A 21925-nucleotide genomic window follows, 5' to 3' on the forward strand; every position below is an offset into this window, starting at 1 on the left:
CTTGTCGCATTCTACAATTAAAGACGACAGGAGCGCTGGCGGCAACTGCGTTTCCCCCCAAAAGGTTCTTATCAGATACCGAGTCGGGAGCCCCAAACACGCCAGAGACGTGGAAGTGGAAATCCCAGGACACGTGGTTGCATCAGCTAGTTAATCGCACCTGATGATAATTAATAACGAACCCCGCAAGCGAGGCGTTCAAGCGCCGAGGCTTGGCGGTGGCTCGCTCCTGCTGGGTGGAAAGGCCCACCCTGGGATCCAAGTCACACATTTGAGATAAGAGGTAGAGAATGATGCGATCTGGGAAAACATGTTCTGTTCAGGCTTCATCAGGTATGCGACTGGTTTAATAACATGGAAAAAAAGGAGTGATTGCGCGTGAAACGCAGCATAACAGGACTCTGTAATGACGTGGTGCAGGAGAGGTAATATGGTGGAAGGGCCCCCGAGACCACAACCCATTAGCCAGTGCTTTAGGGACCAGAGAGGTACAGTGTATTGAACTGTTCATTAACATTTTTTATTTCCTCTGAATTCTACAAGAAAGGGGAAGTTGAGGAACACTGTAGCAAAGCCCTAGGGATTGTAATGGTTGTGGCTAGACTGGGAGAGAGAAAGGAGGTTAGAGACTATTGAGTGAACCAAGAGGAGTGTCTGAAAGCAAGCACAAGAGTACAGTTGGCTCTCATTAAGAAGGCCGTCGAAATGCAATTTCATCTTTCAACTCTTAAGCATTCGGCACCGCAGCAGAGCACAAACCGAGTGCTTTACGTTGAATAGGCTTGTTTGTTTCGTTAGAGTTACAAGTCAAGATAGATATTGTATCCGTATGGGGAGTCAGATGGCTGAGTGGTTAGGGAATCGGGCTAGTAATCAGAAGGTTGCTAGTTCGTTTCCCGGCTATGCCAACCAAATGACGTTGTGTCCTTGGGCAAGGCACTTCACCCTACTTGCCTCGGGGGGAATGCTCTGGATAAGAGTGTATGCTAAAATGACTAAATGTAAATATTGAACGTCATCCACAGTGTACCACACAACACTGCCGGTAAAGGATGACACCTGAGTGGGTAGCTGAAATCCACACGTCTTCAACCAGGCTCCTCAGCAGGACTGGGGAAATAAAAGTAACTTAACGTTGAATTCTTCAAATAATAAAAGCACCCACAGTGTCCAACTTGGAAATCCATCCATCGATGCATAATCACCATCCCAATTAAGTCTCCCACTTGACGTCAAAACAAAACATAGAATTTTAGTAGCTTAGCCTCAACTGGTTGACAGGCTGTGACTTTCAAGGTAAGTGACTGGAACCTGCGTTTTTATAACAAAAGTCTGACAGCATCTCAGTGTGTTCCCTTTTCAGATGGACCTGACACCTGCTGAGGAGGTGGGGGCGACTGCATCAGGACGTCGGAAGGGAGAGGACATCTGTCACCCCTGGCTTGTCACCGAGAGAGCTTTCGCTTAGCAAGAACACACGGGAGAGAAATGAGAGAGTCTCTGAACTTCCGGAAATTCCCTGTGCCAAACCCAAGTCGGCTTATCAGCTTGGTGGAGAATTTAACTGTCTTATTCATGTGATATTTGTTAAATTTGTGGGAAAAAAATGGGAATTCTTTCAACAAAAAAAAAATCTTAAAACTACCTGCATTAATGTAGCACCTCTACAACCTGGAATCATAATTTTTACTACATATAATCAATACTGTATTAATATTTTTCAAACATTGGCATGAGAGCAATTTCTACAAATGTTTATAAAGCTGTCTAGGCGTAGACCTTTATCTGCCCTATCAGTATCCGTAGCTGATTAACCAAGTTGCTTTCACTACAGCTCTGGAGCTAACCAGAGCTATCATAAGCTACATGCATAACCACCGGACATAATTCTGTTATATTTAATATGCAGTGTTCTTGGTTGTGCGTTTAACAATACATCAATGGCCACTGATAATCATCCATTGATATATCCAGCACATCTAAGACAGTCTTGACACACAAGACTCTCTCGGGCCACTCTGCTACAGTGATATGGTCAGGCTATTTATCTCTGGAAGATAACACCTTAAAAGACACATGGGCGTCCATTAACTGTAGATAAAGCTTAAATAATTTCAACAAAGGCCATGCTTTCTGTAGCTTGTCTGTGAAATGGGATCTATCGAGGCTGCAGTCTTTACATGCAGTTTAAGACTTCAGAAACACCCTCTTCAGATTGAGGGAGACAAGTGTCTGGATAATAAAGCGTGAGACAGATAAAAGTGACCAGGCGTAGACGGGTCAATACGACTTGAAAAGAATACAGTTGATGAAAGGAATTACTAATATATCAACTATTCTTTAAAACCCCATCAGTTGTCAGTGCATTTTCTCAAACAGCGTTACTTTTGATATGGGATGTTAATATAAAAGTACTAAAAATAAATGACTACGAGCGATTTTACTGAGAAAAGACCATAAATAATGCTACTATAGATTCCCACATCAAACATGCTGCATGTTGCCAGAAGCTAACTACAATCCAGACATGAGTTGAATGAAAGTCATTGTCTCCCTCTTTACTCCTAAAACAATATTTAACAATATTCCCTGAAGGGTTCGTAATATAATTTTAACGGTTTAGAGCAAGCCTTTCATGTTCTTTACATTGGCCCTAGGTTTCAGAATTGTTAATTAGGAGAAGAGGAAGAAAATAATGAATATTACTGACATCAAAATGTTTTGAGAAATTGACGCTGCCAGTATAGCATATTCAGATTACTATGAGATTCTCAAGGATGAAATTAGCAAAGGGGTTAGTATGTGTGTTTTGGATGAAATGACCAAAGGGGTTAGTATGTGTGTTTTGGATGAAATGACCCAAGGGGAAATTAGCAAAGGGGTTAGTTAGTATGTGTGTTTTGGATGAAATGACCAAAGGAGTTAGTATGTGTGTTTTGGATGAAATTAGCAAAGGGGTTAGTATGTGTGTTGTGGATGAAATTAGCAAAGGGGTTAGTGTGTGTGTTTTGGATGGAAAACGACCGAAAAATTACCAAAGGGGATAGCATGTGTGTTTTGGAAGAAATGACCAAAGGGGTTAGTATGTGTGTTTTGGAAGAAATGACCAAAGGGGTTAGTATGTGTTTTGGAAGAAATTACCAAAGGGGGTAGTATGTGTGTTTTGGACGAAATTACCAACATGGTTAAGTATGTGTGTTTTGGATGAAATTAGCAAAAGGGGTTAGTATGTGTGTTTTGGAAGAAATGACCAAAGGGGTTAGTATGTGTTTTTTGGAAGAAATGACAAAAGGGGTTAGTATGTGTTTTGGATGAAATTAGCAAAGGGGTTAGTATGTGTGTTTTGGATGGAAAACGACCGAAAAATTACCAAAGGGGATAGCATGTGTGTTTTGGAAGAAATGACCAAAGGGGTTAGTATGTGTGTTTTGGAAGAAATGACCAAAGGGGTTAGTATGTGTTTTGGAAGAAATTACCAAAGGGGGTAGTATGTGTGTTTTGGATGAAATTACCAAAAGGGAAATTACCAAAGGGGTTAGTATGTGTGTTTTGGAATAAATTACCAAAGGGGTTAGCGTATGTGTTTTGGAAGAAATGACCAAAGGGGTTAGTATGTGTGTTTTGGAAGAAATGACCAAAGGGGTTAGTATGTGTGTTTTTGACGAAATGACCAAAAGGGTTAGCATGTGTGTTTTTGACGAAATGACCAAAGGGGTTAGCATGTGTGTTTTGGAAGAAATGACCAATGGGGTTAGTATGTGTGTTTTGGTAAATTTACCAAAGGGGTTAGTATGTGTGTTTTGGACGAAATGACCAAAATAGTTAAGTATGTGTGTTTTGGATGAAATTACCAAAGGGGTTAGAATGTGTGTTTTGGATGAAATTAGCAAAGGGGTTAGTATGTGTGTTGTGGATGAAATTAGCAAAGGGGTTAGTATGTGTGTTTTGGAAGAAATGACAAAAGGGGTTAGTATGTGTGTTTAGGAAGAAATGACCAAAGGGGTTAGTATGTGTTTTGGAAGAAATGACCAAAGGGGTTAGTATGTGTTTTTTGGAAGAAATGACAAAAGGGGTTAGTATGTGTTTTGGATGAAATTAGCAAAGGGGTTAGTATGTGTGTTTTGGATGGAAAACGACCGAAAAATTACCAAAGGGGATAGCATGTGTGTTTTGGAAGAAATGACCAAAGGGGTTAGTATGTGTGTTTTGGAAGAAATGACCAAAGGGGTTAGTATGTGTTTTGGAAGAAATTACCAAAGGGGGTAGTATGTGTGTTTTGGATGAAATTACCAAAAGGGAAATTACCAAAGGGGTTAGTATGTGTGTTTTGGAATAAATTACCAAAGGGGTTAGCGTATGTGTTTTGGAAGAAATGACCAAAGGGGTTAGTATGTGTGTTTTGGAAGAAATGACCAAAGGGGATAGCATGTGTGTTTTTGACGAAATGACCAAAAGGGTTAGCATGTGTGTTTTTGACGAAATGACCAAAGGGGTTAGCATGTGTGTTTTGGAAGAAATGACCAATGGGGTTAGTATGTGTGTTTTGGTAAATTTACCAAAGGGGTTAGTATGTGTGTTTTGGACGAAATGACCAAAATAGTTAAGTATGTGTGTTTTGGATGAAATTACCAAAGGGGTTAGAATGTGTGTTTTGGTAAATTTACCAAAGGGGTAAGTATGTGTGTTTTGGACGAAATTACCAAAATGGTTAAGTATGTGTGTTTTGGATGAAATTAGCAAAGGGGTTAGTATGTGTGTTTTGGAAGAAATGACCAAAGGGGATAGCGTGTGTTTTGGACGAAATGACCAAAGGGGTTAGTATGTGTGTTTTGGAAGAAATGACCAAAGGGGTTAGTATGTGTTTTGGAAGAAATGACCAAAGGGGGTAGTATGTGTGTTTTGGAAGAAATTGCCAAAGGGGTTAGTATGTGTGTTTTGGACGAAATGACCAAAGGGGTTAGTATGTGTGTTTTGGATGAAATTAGCAAAGGGGTTAGTATGTGTGTTTTGGAAGAAATGACCAAAGGGGATAGCATGTGTGTTTTTGACGAAATGACCAAAGGGGTTAGCATGTGTGTTTTTGACGAAATGACCAAAGGGGTTAGCATGTGTGTTTTGGAAGAAATGACCAATGGGGTTAGTATGTGTGTTTTGAAGAAATGACCAAAGGGGTTAGTATGTGTGTTTTGGAAGAAACGACCAAAGGGGTTAGTATGTGTTTTGGAAGAAATGACCAAAGGGGTTAGTATGTGTGTTTTGGATGAAATTAGCAAAGGGGTTAGTATGTGTGTTGTGGATGAAATGACCAAAGGGGTTAGTATGTGTGTTTTGGAAGAAATGACCAAAGGGGTTAGTATGTGTGTTTTGGAAGAAATGACCAAAGGGGTTAGTATGTGTTTTGGAAGAAATGACCAAAGGGGTTAGTATGTGTGTTTTGGAAGAAATTACCAAAGGGGTTAGTATGTGTGTTTTGGACGAAATGACCAAAGGGGATAGTATGTGTGTTTTGGAAGAAATGACCAAAGGGGATAGCATGTGTGTTTTTGACGAAATGACCAAAGGGGTTAGCATGTGTGTTTTGGAAGAAACGACCAAAGGGGTTAGTATGTGTTTTGGAAGAAATGACCAAAGGGGTTAGTATGTGTGTTTTGGATGAAATTAGCAAAGGGGTTAGTATGTGTGTTGTGGATGAAATGACCAAAGGGGTTAGTATGTGTGTTTTGGAAGAAATGACAAAAGGGGTTAGTATGTGTGTTTAGGAAGAAATGACCAAAGGGGTTAGTATGTGTTTTCGAAGAAATTACCAAAGGGGGTAGTATGTGTGTTTTGGATGAAATTACCAAAGGGGAAATGACCAAAGGGGTTAGTATGTGTGTTTTGGAAGAAATTACCAAAGGGGATAGTATGTGTGTTTTGGAAGAAATGACCAAAGGGGATAGCATGTGTGTTTTTGACGAAATGACCAAAGGGGTTAGCATGTGTGTTTTTGACGAAATGACCAAAGGGGTTAGCATGTGTGTTTTGGAAGAAATGACCAAAGGGGTTAGTATGTGTTTTGGAAGAAATTACCAAAGGGGGTAGTATGTGTGTTTTGGATGAAATTACCAAAGGGGAAATTACCAAAGGGGTTAGTATGTGTGTTTTGGACGAAATGACCAAAGGGGATAGTATGTGTGTTTTGGAAGAAATGACCAAAGGGGATAGCATGTGTGTTTTTGACGAAATGACCAAAGGGGTTAGTATGTGTGTTTTTGACGAAATGACCAAAGGGGTTAGCATGTGTGTTTTGGAAGAAATGACCAATGGGGTTAGTATGTGTGTTTTGAAGAAATTACCAAAGGGGTTAGTATGTGTGTTTTGGAAGAAACGACCAAAGGGGTTAGTATGTGTTTTGGAAGAAATGACCAAAGGGGTTAGATTGTGTGTTTTGGTAAATTTACCAAAGGGGTTAGCATGTGTGTTTTTGACGAAATTACCAAAATGGTTAAGTATGTGTGTTTTGGACGAAATTACCAAAGGGGTTAGTATGTGTGTTTTGGATGAAATGAACAAGGGAAATTAGCAAAGGGGTTTGTATTTGTGTTTTATATGAAATTAGCAAAGGGGTTAGTATGTGTGCTTTGGATGGAAAACGACCAAAGGGGAAATTACCAAAGGGGTTAGTATGTGTGTTTTGGACGAAATTACCAAAGGGGTTAGCATGTGTGTTTTGGATGGAAAACGACCAAAACATTACCAAAGGGGTTAGCATGTGTGTTTTGGAAGAAATGACCAAAGGGGATAGCGTGTGTTTTGGACGAAATGACCAAAGGGGTTAGTATGTGTGTTTTGGAAGAAATGACCAAAGGGGTTAGTATGTGTTTTGGAAGAAATGACCAAAGGGGGTAGTATGTGTGTTTTGGAAGAAATGACCAAAGGGGATAGCATGTGTGTTTTTGACGAAATGACCAAAAGGGTTAGCATGTGTGTTTTTGACGAAATGACCAAAGGGGTTAGCATGTGTGTTTTGGAAGAAATGACCAATGGGGTTAGTATGTGTGTTTTGGTAAATTTACCAAAGGGGTTAGTATGTGTGTTTTGGACGAAATGACCAAAATAGTTAAGTATGTGTGTTTTGGATGAAATTACCAAAGGGGTTAGAATGTGTGTTTTGGTAAATTTACCAAAGGGGTAAGTATGTGTGTTTTGGACGAAATTACCAAAATGGTTAAGTATGTGTGTTTTGGATGAAATTAGCAAAGGGGTTAGTATGTGTGTTTTGGAAGAAATGACCAAAGGGGATAGCGTGTGTTTTGGACGAAATGACCAAAGGGGTTAGTATGTGTGTTTTGGAAGAAATGACCAAAGGGGTTAGTATGTGTTTTGGAAGAAATGACCAAAGGGGGTAGTATGTGTGTTTTGGAAGAAATTGCCAAAGGGGTTAGTATGTGTGTTTTGGACGAAATGACCAAAGGGGTTAGTATGTGTGTTTTGGATGAAATTAGCAAAGGGGTTAGTATGTGTGTTTTGGAAGAAATGACCAAAGGGGATAGCATGTGTGTTTTTGACGAAATGACCAAAGGGGTTAGCATGTGTGTTTTTGACGAAATGACCAAAGGGGTTAGCATGTGTGTTTTGGAAGAAATGACCAATGGGGTTAGTATGTGTGTTTTGAAGAAATGACCAAAGGGGTTAGTATGTGTGTTTTGGAAGAAACGACCAAAGGGGTTAGTATGTGTTTTGGAAGAAATGACCAAAGGGGTTAGTATGTGTGTTTTGGATGAAATTAGCAAAGGGGTTAGTATGTGTGTTGTGGATGAAATGACCAAAGGGGTTAGTATGTGTGTTTTGGAAGAAATGACCAAAGGGGTTAGTATGTGTGTTTTGGAAGAAATGACCAAAGGGGTTAGTATGTGTTTTGGAAGAAATGACCAAAGGGGTTAGTATGTGTGTTTTGGAAGAAATTACCAAAGGGGTTAGTATGTGTGTTTTGGACGAAATGACCAAAGGGGATAGTATGTGTGTTTTGGAAGAAATGACCAAAGGGGATAGCATGTGTGTTTTTGACGAAATGACCAAAGGGGTTAGCATGTGTGTTTTGGAAGAAACGACCAAAGGGGTTAGTATGTGTTTTGGAAGAAATGACCAAAGGGGTTAGTATGTGTGTTTTGGATGAAATTAGCAAAGGGGTTAGTATGTGTGTTGTGGATGAAATGACCAAAGGGGTTAGTATGTGTGTTTTGGAAGAAATGACAAAAGGGGTTAGTATGTGTGTTTAGGAAGAAATGACCAAAGGGGTTAGTATGTGTTTTGGAAGAAATTACCAAAGGGGGTAGTATGTGTGTTTTGGATGAAATTACCAAAGGGGAAATTACCAAAGGGGTTAGTATGTGTGTTTTGGAAGAAATTACCAAAGGGGATAGTATGTGTGTTTTGGAAGAAATGACCAAAGGGGATAGCATGTGTGTTTTTGACGAAATGACCAAAGGGGTTAGCATGTGTGTTTTTGACGAAATGACCAAAGGGGTTAGCATGTGTGTTTTGGAAGAAATGACCAAAGGGGTTAGTATGTGTTTTGGAAGAAATTACCAAAGGGGGTAGTATGTGTGTTTTGGATGAAATTACCAAAGGGGAAATTACCAAAGGGGTTAGTATGTGTGTTTTGGACGAAATGACCAAAGGGGATAGTATGTGTGTTTTGGAAGAAATGACCAAAGGGGATAGCATGTGTGTTTTTGACGAAATGACCAAAGGGGTTAGTATGTGTGTTTTTGACGAAATGACCAAAGGGGTTAGCATGTGTGTTTTGGAAGAAATGACCAATGGGGTTAGTATGTGTGTTTTGAAGAAATTACCAAAGGGGTTAGTATGTGTGTTTTGGAAGAAACGACCAAAGGGGTTAGTATGTGTTTTGGAAGAAATGACCAAAGGGGTTAGATTGTGTGTTTTGGTAAATTTACCAAAGGGGTTAGCATGTGTGTTTTTGACGAAATTACCAAAATGGTTAAGTATGTGTGTTTTGGACGAAATTACCAAAGGGGTTAGTATGTGTGTTTTGGATGAAATGAACAAGGGAAATTAGCAAAGGGGTTTGTATTTGTGTTTTATATGAAATTAGCAAAGGGGTTAGTATGTGTGCTTTGGATGGAAAACGACCAAAGGGGAAATTACCAAAGGGGTTAGTATGTGTGTTTTGGACGAAATTACCAAAGGGGTTAGCATGTGTGTTTTGGATGGAAAACGACCAAAACATTACCAAAGGGGTTAGCATGTGTGTTTTGGAAGAAATGACCAAAGGGGATAGCGTGTGTTTTGGACGAAATGACCAAAGGGGTTAGTATGTGTGTTTTGGAAGAAATGACCAAAGGGGTTAGTATGTGTTTTGGAAGAAATGACCAAAGGGGTTAGTATGTGTGTTTTGGAAGAAATGACCAAAGGGGTTAGTATGTGTGTTTTGGAAGAAATTGCCAAAGGGGTTAGTATGTGTGTTTTGGACGAAATGACCAAAGGGGATAGCATGTGTGTTTTGGAAGAAATTACCAAAGGGGTTAGTATGTGTTTTGGAAGAAATGACCAAAGGGGTTAGTATGTGTGTTTTGGAAGAAATTGCCAAAGGGGTTAGTATGTGTGTTTTGGACGAAATGACCAAAGGGGATAGCATGTGTGTTTTGGAAGAAATTACCAAAGGGGTTAGTATGTGTGTTTTGGAAAAAATGACCAAAGGAGTTAGTATGTGTGTTTTGGATGAAATTAGCAAAGGGGTTAGTATGTGTGTTTTGGACGAAATGACCAAAGGGGATAGTATGTGTGTTTTGGAAGAAATGACCAAAGGGGATAGCATGTGTGTTTTGGACGAAATTAGCAAAGGGGTTAGTATGTGTGTTGTGGATGAAATGACCAAAGGGGTTAGTATGTGTGTTTTGGAAGAAATGACAAAAGGGGTTAGTATGTGTGTTTAGGAAGAAATGACCAAAGGGGTTAGTATGTGTTTTGGAAGAAATTACCAAAGGGGGTAGTATGTGTGTTTTGGATGAAATTACCAAAGGGGAAATTACCAAAGGGGTTAGTATGTGTGTTTTGGAAGAAATTACCAAAGGGGATAGTATGTGTGTTTTGGAAGAAATTACCAAAGGGGATAGCATGTGTGTTTTTGACGAAATGACCAAAGGGGTTAGCATGTGTGTTTTTGACGAAATGACCAAAGGGGTTAGCATGTGTGTTTTGGAAGAAATGACCAATGGGGTTAGTATGTGTGTTTTGAAGAAATTACCAAAGGGGTTAGTATGTGTGTTTTGGAAGAAACGACCAAAGGGGTTAGTATGTGTTTTGGAAGAAATGACCAAAGGGGTTAGAATGTGTGTTTAGGTAAATTTACCAAACGGGTTAGCATGTGTGTTTTTGACGAAATTACCAAAATGGTTAAGTATGTGTGTTTTGGACGAAATTACCAAAGGGGTTAGTATGTGTGTTTTGGATGAAATGAACAAGGGAAATTAGCAAAGGGGTTTGTATTTGTGTTTTATATGAAATTAGCAAAGGGGTTAGTATGTGTGCTTTGGATGGAAAACGACCAAAGGGGAAATTAGCAAAGGGGTTAGTATGTGTGTTTTGTAAGAAATTACCAAAGGGGAAATTACCAAAGGGGTTAGTATGTGTGTTTTGGACGAAATTACCAAAGGGGTTAGCATGTGTGTTTTGGATGGAAAACGACCAAAACATTACCAAAGGGGTTAGCATGTGTGTTTTGGACGAAATGACCAAAGGGGTCAGCATGTGTGTTTTGGATGGAAAACGACCGAAAAATTACCAAAGGGGTTAGTATGTGTGTTTTGGATGAAATTAGCAAAGGGGTTAGTATGTGTGTTTTGGATGAGATGAACAAAAGAGAAATTAGCAAAGGGGGTAGTATGCATGTTTTGGAGGAAATTACCAAAGAGGAAATTATTATTTTATATGAAATTAGCAAAGGGGTTAGTATGTGTGTTTTGGATTAAATTAGCAAAGGGGTTAGCATGTGTGTTTTGGATGAAATTACCAAAGCGGTTAGTATGTGTGTTTTGGATGAAATTAGCAAATGGGTTAGTATGTGTGTTTTGGATGAAATGACTAAAGAAGAAATTACAAAAGGGGTTAGTATGTGTGTGTGTGTGATTTGGATGAAATTACCAAAGCGGTTAGTATGTGTGTTTTGGATGTATTGAGAAAATTGAATTGTAAAGGCTAATTCACTTAAAACACACAAAAGAGGACTAAAAAAGGCTCATGGACCTGTACCTTAACTTGTTACAAACTGAAATAAACTTGAAGCATAATCAGGGCATTATAAAGAAACACTTACAAAAAAACTAAGACATTTAAGCCTTCCTTGTTTTCATCAAGTTCCCTAATTTCTAGGAGTTTTATGTAAACAATGTAAACATGAAACCTAACACCACTGTGTGGTTCAGAGGTGTTTTACAATTTCAAACTACAAAACGGAAACAATCTTAACAGTCAGGTTGCAGACAGCAGGAGAGTGAGGTGAACCATTATGTTTATTTTAAATGGGTCTTCTTTAAAAACTACATTTGCTTGGGTTTGCACTTGCTTGTGACCCAAATGCTGTCTGAGCTACAAAAAAAAAAAAAAAGAACGAAAGAAAAACCATTTGCAGCCAAGAAACTATTTCCACTTTCTTGGCGAGGCTTTCTAGACATTGACAGAATGGGGGCAGTTCAATTTGATATATGATGATAAAAATCTTGCTTCCTCAGCAGAGCATAACAAGTGGTATATTGAAAAATGGTTACACTTTTCTTCACAATGGCCTAATTATGGCAAGATAACTCTATAATTATGTTGAAGCCATTTGAGTCACTTTTAAATGAAGTCACTTGCAGTGAGGTTTGGATAAATAATGTGAAAACTAAACAAAACCCAGTAGATAGACGCTGCCTGTAATTGTCCCAGAAATGTAAATAAAATAGTTTCGCAGGAAGGAAGGCAGAGAAACACACTGTGGAGCAGGCAGCAAAAATGATTTTTGCAGCTGACTCAGCAATCCATTCTAGAGGCTCTTTCCAACTAAGGCACACAAACAGAAGGGGTATGATGACAAATTGATTTGGCTGCAATCTCACTCCTGTGCTCATAGTAAAAAGCAAAGTCATCAAATAACTTTCTGATGGTTCAAGGTGTGTACACTGATACCGTCTCCCTGGTTTATAAATCCCTCTGTGTACAGGAATCAGGGTCGGACTGGCCGCGGCATAACGCAAAAATAAATAAATATATATGATAATAATACACGGTTGAGGGCCGGTCTGTGTTTCAAAGTCCCGGGCCGTTTTTCAGTCCCAGACCTGACAGGAAACAATGGTCAACTTCCAAGAACTATTTGAACAAACCACCCTCGCATCGTTCGTTTTTTGACGTGATGCCATCTAGTAATAAGATGGTCCGCATGGTCAATGAGTGACTGCTAAACATTTCTTACACTAAGTTCCAAGGGATGAATAAATACTCTGGGCGCACACACACACACCTCGCCCACCCAGCCTGACTTTATAATTCAGTTGGTGAATGCCTCCATCAATTTCAACACTCTTCTCGTTCATTTAAAATGCATGACCTTCTAGAAAACAACAGTCAATCAATGCTTCTTAGCTTCACGTGGCGCAGTTGTTCTGTATTTCAAATCAGTTTTTTTGTTTTGATTTCATGTGTTAAAAGGTGCCCGTGTGTAAATAAATGGCAATGACAATTCATCACAATTTTAATTCCCAGGAACCATCAAGCCATCACTGTGACAAAGCATGAACAGTAAATTCCTACATGAATTCATAAAGTTGCCTCCAAGAAACCAGCTATGTATCCCAAACCTTTTTATTTTTTTTGGTATCCAATAAAAGGGCAAGACTGACTCCTTAAACACCAGCAGACATGGAGACTCATCCAGGGGAGGGGATGGATGCATTATTAATAAGTGCCGTTAAAAAAGCACATCTGTTTTTGCATCTGGTGCACTGTAAAACAGTTCCAACCAGGCCTGGTTCCAGTCTGGTTCCCTGCTCCACCACACCTTGTGTTGAAGCCAGGAGAGGAGACCAGGAGAGACCAAGCTTCTGTACTTGTGGGATTTACAGCTGGAGGAAAAAGTAAACTTGTGTTTTGTAAAAAAGAAGAAAAAAATACATGTTTTTAACTGTGTTTTTCTACATGTTTTGAGTAAGTCTTAATATTCTCACGTAAGTGCCCAACTGTTTTCAAGGATAAAAAAGAATAGAAAACTGACATAAAAAAAAAACAATGATTACAAATGACAATGAACCCAGAAACATAGAAGTTAGATGAAAAAATGCACTCATCACGATTTCTGTTAAGTTTGTGCATCTATGTACGGAAGCTAGATGTAGCCATGGAGAAAACCAAGGACGAAAACGAGTGGAGATGTTGAATTCCAAGCAGATGCAGGTCCTCAAGAAAACCCCCAGAAAAACAAGATGTTATTTCAAATCACACCTTGGGCGCTATTGTAACAGGTTGAGGTTTAGTAAGATGTATCCTTCATGCATACGTCTTTCCCTAGCAAGCCTGTCTAAAACAACACAACCACAAGACAACACGGTAGTTGGGTTTAAAGAGGTAAGGTACTGTGTTTTCTTTTTCAGTGGTTTCAATGCTGGGAAGATGCCCAATGGTGGATTAAAGTATTGACATGTAACTGGATAAAAAAGAGCCTTAATGGATTCACACCCTGCGGTCGAGACTAAGACTGTGTTCCCTAGCTCACTTAGGGGACTCCTGGGTCTGGAGGATGGATGGAAACCCTCCCCATGTCCAACCTCAAAACAATGAGTGCTGGTTGAACCGCATGTAGTTACATCTAAACTGGGCTTCCTTTCCTGCGAGGGCCCTGTCCAATCAGACGTTTTACTTGAAAGCAGAACATCAGAGATGCCGAAAAAAATTCTAGCTTTCTGAAGATATAGGATTGAGTTTTTCTCAAAACGTTTGAACATTTTCGCCTTTTGCTATAAGAGCCCCTGAACCATGTTGTATTCAAGGCTGTACATTGCTGATTAGGACGTGCAGTTTTTAGCACAGACACACTTAATACAGACAAGTGTTAAAATTATTTAGTTTATGAATGCTGCTGGAGTCAGTTGGCTGAGCGGTGAGGGAGTCGGGCTAGTAATCCGAAGGTTGCCAGTTCGATTCCCGGTCATGCCAACTGACGTTGTGTCCTTGGGCAAGGCACTTCACCCTACTTGCTTCGGGGAGAATGTCCCTGTACTTACTGTAAGTCGCTCTGGATAAGAGCGTCTGCTAAATGACAAAAAAAAAAAAAAAAATGAATGCATGCATTTACAGAGAGAACAGGCACAGGGGGAGAAGTCCGTTTGAAAGCAGTCCTCCTTGAGAAATAATGTCCACAAGTTAAATTTGTAAGAGACGATTATTCAATTGTTTACCACTGACAGTAAATAAAAAATGCCCCTCTCTGACTCCAACTGTGAAATGGGACACACGGTGATGAACTAGCAACATTTTATTCGGAAATTCACTCTGAGGAATAACTTGAAGATGACATGTTATTAAGCCATAATAAAGAGCCTGGGAGATGTTTGTGTGTGTGAGGTGCGGAGGTGTGTGTGTGAGGGGCTAAGGTGTGTGTGTGAGGTGCGGAGGTGTGTGTGTGAGGTGCGGAGGTGTGTGTGTGAGGTGCGGAGGTGTGTGTGTGAGGTGCGGAGGTGTGTGTGTGAGGTGCGGAGGTGTGTGTGTGTGTGAGGTGCGGAGGTGTGTGTGTGAGGTGCGGAGGTGTGTGTGTGTGTGAGGTGCGGAGGTGTGTGTGTGAGGTGCGGAGGTGTGTGTGTGAGGTGCGGAGGTGTGTGTGTGAGGTGCGGAGGTGTGTGTGTGTGTGAGGTGCGGAGGTGTGTGTGTGTGTGTGGAGCACACTTTTCATCCTAAGATCTTGCTCCTCTCTCCGTTCACTTGGAAAGAAAAAGGAGGAGGGGGGGAAACACTGATGTGCCTGCAGTAACAATCCCCCTTCCTCATCCTCCTCTCTCCTCTCTCTCAGTTATTAAACATGAAAGTTGGTAAGTAATTAACCGTGTTTGCGGTTGATTTATGATGCCGGATAAGGAGGTGCCCAGCTCATCAGAAACACTTTGCACCTGTCTTCTGGTTGGCGCATCAAACACAGAGCAGGCTTGGTAGTGACACCTCTGGGGGGAACCGAAGCTTTTAAGAATTTAGTCCTTGACCCTTTATGTTCTCTCTTTCCTTCCTTCTCTGGTTTTAACAAGCTCTCAGTCTCTCTCTTTCTGTCTCTCAGTCTATTTCTGTCTCTCTTTCACCCTGTCTCTCTACATCTCCTGGTCTTCCTCTCTCTCTCTCTCTCTCTCTCTCTCTCTCTCTCTCTCTCTCTCTCTCTCAACCCTTTTCATTCACACTACAGTCAGTATTAATCTTCTTGCATCACAGTCTTTGTGCAGTCGTGACTCAGCATGGTAACTAGCACATACGACTCTTGAAGACTGAGAGAAAATGAGGAAAGTTGTGATAATTGAAAAGTACCACATGTTTAAAATTCCACGCCAAAGACACAATGCAGCCTTGAGGAGCTATGGAAACAACATCCACAACAGAAGACTCGCTTATTTTCTCTGCTCTGTTGGCACCAGGGAATCATTTACCAGGGAGAGGTGTGCGCTTTGGAAAGTGGAGCACAAGCTTTAGTTTCAAACATCCTATTTTACACGCTGCATAATGGTATTAAAGTTAACTTTGAGCACTACATGAATCTCATTAGGAAAATCAATGGGGTCTGTCATATGCTTTCAACATAGTTCAAAATCATTAAAAGATCGTTTAAAAGTAGGGCACACTCCTATGTATTTTGTGCGTAAGTAGTGTAACTGAAATGACAAATTGTGATAAATTACATAGTTTTGTGTTCACACATAGACACACCACCATGATTACAGTAAATCATCTTATTAACACAAAAGTTCCAACACAATTGGATGTTGTTTGCAAAAGATTCTATTTCCCCCAAAATCTTGTTTGCATGAATTATTTAATAATTGTGCTCACCTATATTTTCCCCACAGTTACAGTCTGAGAAACTGAGCTAGAAGAATTCAGAAGACAGTAACAGGTCAAAGCGTTTTCACATTCGCACAATTTAAATACAGTTTTGTAATTGTAATGGGAGTCAGGTGGCTGAGCGGTGAGGGAGTCGGGCTAGTAATCAGAAGGTTGCCAGTTCGATTCCCGGCCGTGCAGAAAATGACACTGTGTCCTTGGGCAAGGCACTTCACCCTACTTGCCTCGGGGGGAATGTCCCTGTACTTACTGTAAGTCGCTCTGGATAAGAGCGTCTGCTAAATGACTAAATGTAAATGTAATTCTCAGTGGCGGTGAACAGCAGAGAACTGTCTGAGTGAAGAGAATGTCGTCCAGTGTCTGAAGGAACAATCAGACTTTTGAATGGAGTTGGAATGGACTGTTTACCCTGTAGAATGTTATTTTCACATTATTGCAGGTTTAATGTATTTAAGATGAATATACCCACATACATTTCTCATGAATTATTGACAAATACAATCTTGCTCCATATGCTTTGAAAAAGAAAAAGGACTGGCAAAAAAATACATACAAAAAATTAACAGCTGGCATCTTATCTCATTATAAAAATTATGTTTTGCAGCAAGGCTTTGGGACATTTCGGCTGTACCTAATTGAGTTATTATGACGAAAAGGGAGCTTTTAGTAAAGCACATGGTGAACTTACTAAACCCATGGCCACAAATACATCCAATAGACATATTATCATGTTGTTGGCCTTCGTTGTCGAGTCACTACAGAAGACAAGCCTCCTTCTAGACATTGACTGACAACAACAGTATCGCGCAGGATACTGAAAAGCTAATTTAGACACACTAATTCAGTACAAAGTTGATTCAACTAAGGCTGCGTTGTCCTGTTACCTTCTCCTAACACTCTCATCACACCCGCTCCACCTATTCTCAGCCTCAGCCGGCGCCCAGCCGGCGCTCTGTACTGCAGCGGCTGTCGTGAAGCTCCTCTGATAGTTTTCACGCCCCCGTCGGTGCGTTCTGCGTGGACCGTGTGAACTCTGACACGGAGAGAGACACGGAAGTGTTAGGAGGAGGTGTCATGAGTACCGTGAAGCGCCAATAATACATTAGCCAGTGATACATTAGAAATGTATCACTGTTAACATCTTTTGTCGGCTACGAAGCATCGTCTTATATTTTGTCATTTATTGGTGAAATACTGAAACGTATGTTTTCTAAAATGTAGTCATCTTTGTAATTGTCAACTGAAAATCTGTAACACTGACTGAAGTAAAATAGTACAGTGAGAACCAGTGTCCACTAAAAAGAGGTGTTTATTTCCATTTAGTGCCAGTGTCAAGATAAGTAAAAGGTAAAAGTGGCACAGTGGCAAAAAGAATACATTTATAAGAATAAAATACTGAGGACAAAGTCTATTTCCTATTTCACCTAATTTCTGATCTTCTTCAGAGACTTCCTCCCACACAACAAGTGGGAGGGGTTTCAAAATAACTCAACCAATCAATTAACAAATAACTTATAAGCCAATTAACAAGAGACACCCACATCAAACTATCAACTATCAACTATAAAATGCTGGTAGAATCGTTAATTATTGCAAGATTATTTAGGGTTAGTAGTTATCAGTAACAGACTAAACTTGACCTATACTAATACAAATGCTAACGGTCATTTTATGTGAGCATGATCGATTTTCCTTACAGTGGTGTTACCACCCGCCATCTTTCACTGTGGGAAAACTCTTCTCCTAAACTTTTTGAGTGAGCCTGTTAGCCATTTCCACCCCAATGATTTCACCATCACTTCCATGTCAACGTGAGCCTCCCATATTGTTCTCCATGACAGACATAAGTGTGCAAATGGTACTCCATACATTTCCCCTGCATGATAGTCTGATTGCCTCTCATCAGAAACCAGCCAACAGGCGATGACATCCATCACGGGTGGCACGGGACTGTCAATCACATCCTGACATCCTGACACTGCCAAATTAGAGGGCAAGGAGCTTCAAGTCACAAACGACAACTTTTATAACAACCCTAACCGCCCTCAACACATACAGACTATGAAGAATAAGAAAAAAGGGGTTGATGGACTACTTGACTGACGGGAATGTGATTGACGAGGGTTGTCACAACGTCAATGTTGTTTCTCGTGATTCAATGTATCAGAGAGACGGAGAGGGCAGTTTGTCTGTCGTCGAGATGGAAGAGGAACTTCGAAGCTGGCAGGCCTCTGCCTACACACCGCATACACTCAAACCCTAAAATATCTCACTATGCGCAGTATTCACCCGTTTTCCACTAGATTTCGGCAGTCCAGGTAATATGGACTCGTAACTTATTCATATGTACATTATGTATTTTAATGGCTTGAACCGATCCATTTGGCTCACTACAATGTCCTTTGAATACTGTGTTTCTTCTCATTCATGCATACATTGTATAATCCTTTTAGCAACCAGCAGCCAAGGATTAAGTGCACAGTGTTGAATAATTCACGGTGTCCAGATTAATTGAAGTGGGGCCACAGCCTTGTAGTGCACTAAATCAAGCTGAAACCGGGATTGATTAGGCACATATATTAGTTGGATGACAACAGGGCCTCAGTGATTACAGCCTCCCTTCACCCTTATCTTGAACTTCTTCTACAGTAGAACAAATAGGGGCAAGGTGTGTGAGAGGACAAATGATTAGACTTTGTCTTCAAATCAGTCTTGCTCCGTTATTTAACAAACACGTTTTCTGGTAAGAGAAGAGACAGGGCACTTTTAAAATAATATCCTGCGATGGTTTCCTGTCATTTGCCATCCTCGCTGTGAAAGGTGAAGTATGTTCTGCACCAGTAACCCTTCGAGTAGATCTCTCCATGTTCATGACACCAGTGACTGTGAAGATCTAAAATTATATATACAGTTGAATAATAACTACCAATTACCATGGCAACAGCTCCCTCGCATTCCCTTTCTGAATCGAGAATGCTATAATGCACTTGAGGAACACTGATTTAAGGAAAGCTCTACGGTAAATCTAGATGTGTAGAATAACTAGAATTAACTTGTGAAAAAAAAGTTATGTTTGAATATATGAATATATGGAGAGTGGTCATTGGCAGGTGACAAACAAGAAAACCTACTTCAGAAAAACCAGCCGGATAAATGCCACTTGGGAGAAAAACATTTACGTCCTCACAGCAAGGCCAGACGGCCCAAACATTTCTCACGTCTTCTTTCTTTTCATTAGTGCTATACTCACATAAATGTCAAGTAAGATAACCTGCCATCTTTCCAGTCTGCTGGCATTAACACAAACACGTACACTCACACACACTCCCTCCCTCTCTGTGCAAAGGCCCACATATTGGTTTTCAGAAGTGATTCCATCTCTTCATATTTGCAGCTTTTGTTGCTTTCGCTTGTCCATCCATGCAGTTTGGTAATAACTCCTACAGTATCAACACGGTCCTCGCCTCCATCACTGTTAGTTCAGGAAACAACATTCCAACGATAATGTGCTGTCCACATTTAAGTTTAATTTTCAATATAATTAATCATTACAACAAATCTGCGTCTTCCATCCAGTTCTTATGTCAAACGGTCTTGTGAGAGCGATCGTAGCGTATTTCACATTTAAGTTTGCGGTAGATAACAGTTTAGGGTAAATATTGTGGTTCAGTCCTGGAATCCGCACGGTATTAAGGTATTTAAACCTGTCCGACTGTGAAAATTGGCACCGCTAGCGACATCCGGGGGGGCAACATCTGGGCTGTGTGCGATCACACTGCCCGTAGGATGATCACACGGGGGCGGGACGGGACCAAAGCAGCACATGACTCACACCGGATCGTTTGGTGTAAGGTTAACCGAGGTTTCAATAATAACATTCAACACGCGCACGTTCTACCACCCTAGGCTGTCACACAGCACAACAAACTATATAAAAAAAAACGTCTTTGGACGACAGCCAAACCAGGAGAAGAGTCGGTTGGAGCTTAGCGAATAGACTGTAGGTAAGTTATCTCTGTTGAATCTGATCAAACGTCACTATTGCAAAAAGATTAAAGCCCCTAGCGGAATAGAACAGCAGCAAACATTGTTACATCAGACCTCCAGGAGTAATTATAAGCTGGTTCAACACAGCAGAATCCTCTGACAAAGCCATGTACTTATTCAGATTCAAACTGTTGCTTGCGTGGGCGATTGTTATGTGAAACAAGTGGTAGGTGTGCAATGGATGGGGGGGGAACAACAAACAGTTTAGCAAGATAAAAATGTCATCCCTTTGACACATCTGTTTATGAGGTTAAGGCTATGACAGCCAACATGTTTCTTAATTAAACGCGTGATTGATCATGTATCATTTAGGAAGACTAAAGATAACAGAAAATAGCAAAATGGCAAAAAAACAAACAAAAACAAACGGTAGTTTTCTTTAACGATGCGGGTGCAGGAGCTATTTGCTATTTGTCATGTCTGTGCAACTATTAACAGATTCGGAGTATGTTCTGAAGAGCAAACTCATGCTAGAGTTTAAACAGGGTAGCATCTTACCTTTTGCAGAATGATGTTTCCAGATAATGTTGGGTTCTGGACGACCAACTGCCAAGCACATGAGGGTAACATCACTGCCTTCATTAACCGTGACGTCTGTCGATATGTTTGTGATCTTAGCAGGTACTAAAGAAAGAGAACACAAAATAACATTCATTACTACAGAAAAACGATACGTACAGGGTTCCAGTATTTTTGTAGACTAACAAACAAGGTTCCCTTCCCCTAAAAGTGATTGCACTTCTAATAGCAATGCACATTCAATTAACTTGTTAGGCAGTACATTTACGCATAAATGCTGGATAATTGGGTCTTCCATCCTTATAAATCAAATAACGAATGTAGTATCTAGTAATGAATTAATATTCAGCTCATGCAGTATCGGGGTAATATCTAAATTTGACATAATAAAGAAAGATTAAACTTCATGTTTAAAAGCTCAAACACATTTTAATGTTGTTGTGTCCCGTGTCGTGTACAGAAAGCAACTGTAATCGTGCACATTTTAGCAGGAGTTCAAGTTATTATTGTCAATTATGATACTTTACTACACATCATGATCATTACGATAGATAACAGATACAGGCAGGCTCTGCAGATTACACAATGAGTGATTTGCAGCTCTGCATCCCATTGACCTTTGAATCTACTGCTCTAATTAGCATGCAGTGCTAATGTCAAATTTTAGTAATTTGGGGCATAATGTTCAACCTACTTTTAAATGCCACTGAAGAACTTTCTCCTACCCTCTCATGACGTGCATATACTCAGACATAGTGTTGCTAGACTAGGTTTTTTGTGCTTCATGTACTGTCTGCTTATTTAATGGGCTTCTACTGTACTGCCCAACTGGAGTCCTAACTAACAACATCAAGTTATTCTCCAGTAGTGCATAAGCAGTTGGGGTTAAGGATTCTGGCACCACTGATTGCCCCAAACTCGGCAAACCGCATTTTTGTAACCCGATTATATAAAGAGAAAGAAACTTGGACCCCATCTGACCTTTGGCAACCAAGTTTTCTGCCGTAAATCTGAGGCAGGGAGAACAGACTAACTGGCTCTGAATAGCGGGCAGCGAGGGCTGGATTAGCAGGAGGCCCCGGGTGCACATCCTTGTTCTGGAGCTTCCCACAGAGATAAATGAAGCGGCGTCTGTTTGGTACACAGGTGACAGTCCTCTTGCTTGATAATGTCGGTTGCTAGGCGATTGAAACATGGGCCCCTGTACTGGCGAGAACATGCTTCTCTTTTCATGTGAGCGCTGCATGTGATTAATTGGGGGGAAAAGGATTGAGGTGCTGTAAGTAAA

The 21925-nt window shown here is 40.4% G+C and overlaps 1 protein-coding gene across 1 annotated transcript in view; it reads right to left on the reverse strand.

Moving 5' to 3' along the window:
- The window catches only part of opcml (opioid binding protein/cell adhesion molecule-like), a 76911-nt gene that overhangs the window by 11574 nt on the left and 43412 nt on the right, over positions 1-21925 (reverse strand). The window contains exon 3 of the mRNA XM_067228800.1: positions 20617-20742. Within this exon, the coding sequence (XP_067084901.1) occupies positions 20617-20742 (126 nt within the window). The remainder of the gene's footprint in view (positions 1-20616; positions 20743-21925) is intronic.

This window comes from Osmerus mordax, chromosome 25, assembly GCF_038355195.1.
Source record: "Osmerus mordax isolate fOsmMor3 chromosome 25, fOsmMor3.pri, whole genome shotgun sequence".
NCBI classification, from domain to species: Eukaryota; Metazoa; Chordata; class Actinopteri; order Osmeriformes; family Osmeridae; genus Osmerus; species Osmerus mordax.